This window comes from Gobio gobio, assembly GCF_949357685.1.
Source record: "Gobio gobio genome assembly, chromosome: 1".
NCBI classification, from domain to species: Eukaryota; Metazoa; Chordata; class Actinopteri; order Cypriniformes; family Gobionidae; genus Gobio; species Gobio gobio.
In genome coordinates, this window is record NC_137097.1 from 45,329,052 (window position 1) to 45,338,037 (window position 8,986).

At 36.7% G+C, this 8,986-nt stretch overlaps 1 protein-coding gene across 1 annotated transcript; it reads left to right on the forward strand.

The window, feature by feature from the left end:
* Positions 1-668: 668 nt before the first annotated feature.
* Positions 669-4,858, forward strand: ndufa4a (NDUFA4 mitochondrial complex associated a). The gene is made up of 4 exons (XM_079822654.1): positions 669-828; positions 2,107-2,195; positions 2,644-2,704; positions 4,556-4,858. Exons 1-4 carry the CDS (start codon positions 787-789, stop codon positions 4,610-4,612), a joined length of 249 nt encoding a protein of 82 aa, XP_079678780.1. The 5' UTR covers positions 669-786; the 3' UTR covers positions 4,613-4,858.
* The last annotated feature ends 4,128 nt before the right edge of the window (positions 4,859-8,986 follow it).

Here is an 8,986-nt window from a genome sequence, read left to right on the forward strand (position 1 = left end):
GACAAATGTGCTTGATTGTCATGAAAATAATAATGCCACAATGCAAAATAGCAAAATGTAACATTTTAACACAAATCTCGTTTCATCAATAACCTTAATTTTGCATTATTATATTTAATCTCTGAGGTGAAATATGACCCAGACATATTATTTACAACAACACAACTCATGAGCAACTCAGGAAAAATAAGTCCTTTAAAAAGTGCTCAGAGAACAATTTAAAACTATTTACAGATAATATTGTATGACAAAGAGAAAAAAAATATATGCGTGAGTTAAATTTGCCCATTTAAATTTATATTTCTCATTAGTAATAACATAAAACACAATTACGACCTAGAACGACCTTCCCTTTCTCCCAGTTAGTTCTTATCTGGGATCAGATATCTAAAATCGCTCCACATAACACTACAGTGTTAAACTGACCGTAGATCAGACTCAGCGACAAGTACCACGGCTTCGAATGGGTATCCACGGCACCGCCTTTACAAAATACCTCAGCATAAAATCTTATTATCATTCATTTATCATTTTTTATTATCATTAATTGATCAACATCCCAATTATTACACTGATATACGTATTAACGTACTGAAATAAGATTACAAAGTTCGTCTAACTATAAAATAGCAAATCAGGCGAACTCAATAAGATCCCCGCGGACTGTGTCCTTTATTTCTCAGTGCTGAGGAGGTCCTGCTAGTCAAGAGATCTCGAACGAGCCACGCTCACGTCCTATATTTCTGTGAATTTTTTGGGAGATTTTAAATCATCTCATTAATCATAATGCTGGGCACGGTCAGCCGGCAACTCAGAAGCCATCCTGCCGTAAGTGAATGATGAATTTTGGACGATTTATTCTGTAAAAGACGATGGCAAGAGCGAGTTGAGCAAACGTTAACGCTAGCGTGTTAGCGTCTCTGCGGCGGAATGCTAGACATGCCACAAGTCTAGCTATTTATACCGCTAAATAAACACAAATCAATCGTAAAATATGGTTTTAAACTACACGGCAAATCCTGGAAATATCAGGAATTTTAAAATTGTGGTTCCCAGACGTGGAATAATGAAAATTATTAAAACAGTAAAAGTTCTTAGAAATATCTATTTTTTTTTTTTTAAATAAATGTTTGTCAAATGATCACAAACGACTAGAAAAGTGAAAATGAATCCCTGTCATAAAGTATGGAAATTCTAAATTAAAATTAGTTATTTTATTGAGTAAATATGAATATTATACACGCACTTACGTTCATTTGAAGATATTGACCATTTTTACAATTAATAACATTAAAACCAGAATAAGTTTTCAGTCGGCTATATAAAAATATAAAGCTCACAAAATGTTAATATTGGGTAGCCAACACGAACGTGTCAAAGTGTCAAACAGTCACGACCGTGACCGTCACGAGTAAACAAACACGCTTTCCCATTGTAATGGACCAACCGCATATGTTTATTCCGAGTCTTTATACGAATAATTAGGTGAACCTTACATTTAGTTGAAATGAAATGCCATTGAAACGAGTTTTATTGTATGTGCGCATTTAAACGATCACAGAGGCCTGCGTGTCACGCGACGCCACTGGAGCTCAAGGACGAGCTTGATATACTGAGGACAGACTGAGTAGTTTGGCCTAAATACACTAACTTTTAAACTATAAGATCTATTTACTTCGTGTTCTATTTTAATTTCATGACTTGTTTTTATGTCTTGGCTTTTATATCCAACCATTTACAGCTTCTGAAGACTGAGAAGACATTTGCATGTAAAGTTCTGAAGCTCATGGATTTCTTTAAGCAGATGTATTTGTGTTATTTAAGGCTTTTGTGTTGTCATTTGTGGCCAGTTTTATGTAGCAGTAATGTCAGTCATTACTGTATAATCTAGATCTGTGGTTCTCACCTGGAGGTCTATAATAAGGTTTTGGACAATAAATATATTGTGGGGTTGCTAACTGATATACATAATATGAAGCAAAAACAGTTGGGAACCACCAGACTAGATGGTCATCAACCATGATTTCAAAGTTTTAATACGTCACTCTTAAGTCATTTGACTTGAAGTGACAGTTGCTTTATAATTTTTTTGTCATCTCACCATAGTTGATCCCGCTATTTATTTTCATTGGCGGTGGATGCACCATGTCTCTGACATATCTGGCTCGTCTGGCCTTGCGTAACCCAGATGTCTGGTAAGCATGTGTTATATAAAAGATCCATTAATCATCTGTCTCTCACAATGGATACAAAAACATAACTGAAAGGCCTTATTCCTTTTTAAATTGAAGAACGATTGCTATTAAGATCTAACACTGTCTACACCAGACACGAGCGGCGCAGTGCAACAAAAGCTAACAGAACTGTCTACACTGGATGCAACACGGCAAATTCCCAACAATAAACTGATGCCTCGTTCTAATTCTGACGTACTTCAAGCACTCGTGCTACTTCTGACACAAAGAACAAAGCGCTTTGTCGCGTCCAGTGTAGACCGCCTCAAGCTGTTGCGGCGCAACGCCATAGTAACTTGCGATTTCTTCATACCTTGACCCAATCAATTGTGAGAGAACTTCAACTTTTCTATTTAGTTTTATCATGCATGCATGTTTATTTGTGCACTCATTTGCTTCGTATCCACAGCTGGGACAGAAAGAACAACCCAGAGCCCTGGAATAAACTGGGGCCCACTGATCAGTACAAGGTATGATGCATGTGCCATGATCATTTATGCATCTTGCGTCTCAACATATTACATGCTCTGTCCATGTCTATAAAAGATTTTTCTGGGTCCAACCCAAGCTCTATCGACAGCATCTGTGGACTTCTATTGAATACCACAGAAAATAATTTGGAGTTGTCCTTCAGTTTGAAACCGTTGCATTCTCACAGTGCAGCACTTTTGAATGGAAGCCTATTGAACAAGTCAATGCAAGGCTCGACTCATACATTTAAGTGAGAGTAATGTTAATGTGCTACAATATAATGTATTCACAAGTTGGCATGAGGAAACCGAGCTTATCAATTGACAGTTCAGGAACATTGTGCGAGTCCTGACTTGTTTTTTATAGAATCCATTCAATATGACCATACATGCAATAGTAATAAATACAATAATATAAAAGTGATATGTACATTGCATTAAATCGCAGCCTTTGCTATTTTTACTTGGATTTTATGCTTCCAGAGTTTTCATTTTGAAGCCTTTATACAACTATCTATGAGATTTGATCAGGTCACATCGCTGCATCTAAATATTTTCTTCACAGTCCCACTGTAGAGCCCTGCATTACATTAGGATAAACATTAAAAACTCAATGTTAAAAAAAAGAAACGTTAACATGACCCTAGCATGATTAAAAAAAAAAAACACAAGGTGAACCTGCTAAATGTTTAAGAGCTTTACAGCTCAAACAGCACATTTTTGTACTGAAGAATTATAATTGCTTTAAAGGTGCAGTGTGTGAATTTTAGCAGCATCTAGTGATGAGGTTGTGAATTGCATCACCCACCGCTCATCCCTCCCTTTCGGAGTGCATGGAGAAGCTACGGTGGCCGACACAGGACAACAATGTCGTTGTCGGAGAGAGCAGAGAGTGACTAGCGCTCTGTAGAGCAGTTTGTCCGTTTAGGGCTACTGTAGAAACATGACGCCACAAAATGGTGACTTCACTGTAAGGGGACCCGCGGTGTATGTAGATCGAAATGGCTCATTCTAAGGTAATAAAAACACACAAAAGTTCATTATGTTAGGTCATTATACTCCACTGAAAATATCGTTATTTATATTATATTGCGTTTCTGTCAATAGATCCTCATAAATATTACACACTGCACCTTTTAAGGCCTGTCCACACCAAGAAAGATAACTATAATGATAACTATATTGGCGTTCACGCCAGTGGATGATATTGTTCTGTTTGTTCTAAGCACGTGGTGCTGTTTGGTCGACTTCAGCTTTAATTGTTTGAGCTCTTAAAGCGATATTGCATTTGTCAATAGATCCTCATAAATACTACAACCTGAACCTTTAAGAACAATTATCTGCGCACCTTGCCCCATAGTGTTCATTACCGTAAACACAATTTTGACAACTGAGGGGACAATCTGGTAATCAATAAAACTTTTTGCTTCGATTCAGAACATTCTATTTAATTTGATGACGACAGCACTTTTTCGAGATGTTTAGCATCCAGTAAACGACAGTCATTTTGAGTTTGAAATCTAACTGACCAGCGTGGTGTTAGTAAAGCACTTGAGAACGGTGTTGTTTGTTGGAGCGCCTAAGGGGATCCTATTAAAGGATGTGACTGAAGGACCGTATCAGGACCTAATCTCAGATCTTAATGAGTTGAATTCATTAAGTGCTTCATAAGCTCATTTTACATGTGCCGTTAGTTGGTACAAATCTAATCAAGCTTGTGTCTTAATGTGTATTTGATGTGGAGTAGAGTTCAAGTTCAATACTTAAACAGGCAGCCGAGTTAATGGATTTTTGCCGAGTGCATGTTGTTAAACTGCTTATTTTGTTTTCTCACTTTTTTGTAATTTCAAGTTCTACTCTGTGAACCTGGACTACAGCAAGCTGAAGAAGGACCGTCCTGACTACTAAACGTATCCTGGGAATCCAGACGCTAATGCTGGACCAAAGGCTTAATTTAAAGAACAAGATGTCCGCCCACTTTTTCTCAACGGCCCTTGTTTCTAAATGAATTTATGCAAAGAGACTAAATTGCACAAATGTTGTCTTTGCTTATCTGGATCCCTTTTAACATCTATTCTTGTATTTTCTTCCCATTCTTTGTAGTCAGAAACTATAAATAAAGGGTTTTCTCCCACATACATTGAAAAACCTGTTTGGGTGTGTGTATGAAATTCAGAACAAGCTTCTCCGTGCTGATCAACAGAAAGCTTCTTGGTTTTAAACCGACTTCTGTATGAGTTGTGCTCCATACATGGATCGTTTTTTGCACATGAAATCTCACTAATGCAACTGCACCTGAAGGTTATGTTCACACTGCACACAACTGATTCAGCTTTCACATCTAATCTTTGATTCACTGTTCATATTGCTATTTTGCAAGCGATTCAATCTGTGGCCTGTACCATGATGGTAGTTTAACAAACTCAGGGTTACAGGATTAGTTTTGAGTTGACAAAACCAAACCAATCTATTCAGGCTTTGTTGGTCCCATGATGCTGATCATCAGCTTTCTCTGTCAACTCAGGCTTTGATCCTGAGTTTAGGAGTTTAGCTGTGACATCAGTAGTGAACAGCCAATCACACGCTGTGGGTCAGTAAAACTGAGATTCACTTCTCTCTTCTGCAGAATATTACATGATTGAAAAATATTAAGAATTTAAACAAATAGACAGGAAGAAAAGAGCTGTCTATGAAAGAGGATAACTTAAAGAAATATCTTATACGTCAATGCAAGTAAAAGTTATGAAGTTAGTTTAGTTGATATATAGAGAGAATTGAACATTTAAGATCACATGTAGTCATTTTTATAACTTTATTTATTGATTTTAAAGCTTATTTGTATGACCTTTATATAGGCTATTAATATTAATTTTAACTAAGTGCCTATTAATGATTGATTAACTAAAATATATAAGGGTATAATTACATAAATGATATCTAAATCATTCAAAAGTATTATTATTATAAATAAGCATTGTTAAAAGCCAGACGCTTTAGTCTTTAAAACCCATTTGCTATAGTGACCTTTAATTTGGATAGAAACAGAGGGAGTGACTTTATTGCATCAGAGGCGTGTCACTTTCTTCACAGCTGATTGGTCCAATTTCAGTTTGATTTCTTATCCAGAACATAACCTGCCCTGGAGCAGGTTAGCCGTGGAGAGTAAGTTACTATGGAGATGAACACTGCTAAAAGCCAAACTACTTTAATGGTACCTAAAACCCCGGATTGGCACAAACTAAGCTTAAACATATCTGGCTAGCCAGCTAAACCGGCTTCATGGTATAGGCCCCTGGTTTGTTCAGTCAGGGTAGTCAATATCCACTATGATTAGAGTAGCAACAGAGCTTCTGTATTGTGACGGACATCTGAGTGGAACGGATTACTGAAAAAGAACAAATGTAGAGTGGGGATTTGGCTCTGTACATCAGTTGTTGATATGATTTTGATAGGGGCCGTTAAAACATTTTTGATTGCAGATGAACGTAAGAAATTAGGTGAATTTTTGTTTTTGCCAGCTTTAAACACTATTCCAGAAGGTTTCAGGACTACGTTCCTCAATAAACAATAGTTATTGAGAGAAACTCAATTGTAGGTTTCTTTCTTTTTTTTAGCACTTTACTCAAGTTGGATTATTTTAATATGTATATATATATATATATATATATATATATATATATATATATATATATATATATATATATATATATATATATATATATATATATATATATAAATAATACATAGTAAAATTAAGTCAACATCTCTACTTCAAGGGTCCGGGGCCCACTAAGGCACCTTGGCAACCTTCCAAAGGAGCCACTTCTATATGGTTGCTCTAGTAGTGAGCACAATGTTTTCTTCCACATCTGAGAGTAGCGAGGTCTTAACATGGAGAAATGTTGCCTTTGTCCATGTCCATCATGTCAGCTAGCCGTGTTACTAAACTCGTGAGGCAGAGTCAGACGTGAGTCAGATGTATAATGTGTGTGTGTATATATATATATATATATATATCTTATAAGTAGTGAGTATCTTATAAGAATATAAGTATCTTATATTCTTATAAGAATCGAATTTTTGCTGCCTGTTTGAACAGTTACATTACATTGAGATTCACCTAATAATTTTAGTTGTATGGTGCTATTGGTGACAGTTAAGCCCCTGAAAGCAAGATTAGAAAGTAATTTCTTTAAAGTTGGCCTGAAATGAAGTCTTTCGTACATGAATGTAAAATATGTGCATCAATCATTTATAATATTCCATAACAAAATTAAAATGGATGGTGACCTTAAAATAATTAGTCTCACTACTGCTTTCCTGCATTTATAAACTTCGTGTCATGATGTTGGTGTTTGCGTCACTGTTTCTGAGACTTTCCCCACAGATAGATAAAAATGTGATTCGACAATCAATTTTCCAGAAGAGAATTCCATAAAACACCTCCGGAATTAAACTTTGGAGGTCCTGTGTGTGATGCAGCTGCAGCTAATTGAGAGTGTAAGTGAAAATCAAGACTGGCTTCCTTCTCTCCTCACTTTGCTCCGTGAATGAACGATAGTAGGCTAATCAACACCCCTCTCTCTTTTCCTGGCTGATAGCAAAACATCGCAGCTGCACGGTAGTGCCCTCTAGCAGATGCAAGGAAGACGACAACTGGTAACTAGAATTATTTGGGTTGAATAGGATGTTCTATCAGTAGGCCTACATAACATGTAAGAGGAAGTCTCTGATGAGATGGCTCTATGATTTTGTAATCCATGTTTTTCTCCAAGCGAGGAGGAGGATATATGCGAGTGGGAAAACCCTCCAGGCAATATAGGTGGATTGTGAGAATACTATACTTAGTTTTTTTCTATTTTAAGTGCACGAGGCATACAGGGGCTAAAACCTGATGTGTATGGACTGACCCGACTAAAGAAAGATGCAAATTCTGTATCTATTTTTCCACTCTTGCATTAATTTGCTGCAAATCTGGGAAATATGTTTAACAAAACTATAGATTTTGAATTATTTCTCGCAACATTGTTCATTTAACATGGTTTACTCTACTTTTTTGTTTATAGTTTGAGATAGCATTATTAGGCTAGTTATTTGTTTCAGAAAAAATGTCTATATTTAGGAAGGAATATGCGTTGGGGTTTTATGAATTCAGGTTATGAATTTACAAACTCTGGAGAGTTAAGTCCTTTTTAATTTCACATGGTATACAGGCCTATATATAGTCTATCTAGAGAGCGAGAGAGAAATGATTCTTTCCATCATATCTATACCTCATCTGAAACTGTGTAACTTTAGTTTCAAATGCAAACTTTGCAGTTCAGTTGCTTATATAAGCCTAGGCCTATTTTATAAATCCGGTACCCTGAATGGAATGGAACAAGCTGCTTTTAGCTGTTTCTTCCTCGCTAATATCATTTTTTTCAGTGCTTGATGACTTTGGTAAATGTCATTGGTGGCGCGCACATCTCTTCCCGCAGACAGGAGAAAGCGTTCGAGAAGATGAGCAGCAAAATGTCAAGGAGACCTTCGCGTGCCTGCGGCTTTAAAACTTCACCCGCCTTCGCAAAGGTTATTTCACATTTTCGCTGATAATGAAAGAATTGTTACGATGGCTGTTGAGATGAGAGACTGTTCCCACCTTGTGATTTAAAAGACGAGCTGAAAATCAGAAAAGTTAAAAGAGCTGTAAGCCATTTCGGTCACCAGGATTTTGCCTCACTGAAGTAAGACATGTTCCTGGATCGACATATTTTGTTGATCCTGGAACAACATTCTGGTCTAGAAAAAATGTTGTCCAATCCCTATCTCTAAACCTATCCCTACCCATAACTTTTACCTAAAACCAGAGTGTAATTATAGGTGACGTAGAAGCACCTAACCCTGGTTGTAAGCCTAAACCTACCTCAAATCCGATTGGCTGATTGGAATGTTGTTCCAGGATCAACAAAGATATTGAAATCACGTTCACCAAGCCGGACCAGCCATTTTTCTAACCTCCACCGGACCCAATCGCGCAAAGGATTGACACCTTTTGTGCAGTATTGTGAATTTTTGAGACCGTTAATTGAGATGAAACATTAGCCCCCGGTTTCACAGACAAGACTTAAACTAGTCCCTGACTAAAATGCATACTTGAGCTGTTTTAACTGAAAGCAACTTGCTCTTACAGATCTTAAAATATGTCAGTGGCCATTGTTTTGTCTCAAGATGCACACCAGTAAGGTTTTTTTTTTTATTAGGTAAGTTTATAAAAGCTAAATAGTTGAACTAAGGCCTGAT

Bases quoted from the DNA above. Each gene is read 5' to 3' on its own strand.
- ndufa4a (XM_079822654.1), top strand. From the start codon at position 787: ATGCTGGGCACGGTCAGCCGGCAACTCAGAAGCCATCCTGCC. The intron at 829-2,106 runs GTAAGTGAATGA...ATCTCACCATAG, and splicing joins AACTCAGAAGCCATCCTGCC to TTGATCCCGCTATTTATTTT. The intron at 2,196-2,643 runs GTAAGCATGTGT...TCGTATCCACAG, and splicing joins TTGCGTAACCCAGATGTCTG to CTGGGACAGAAAGAACAACC.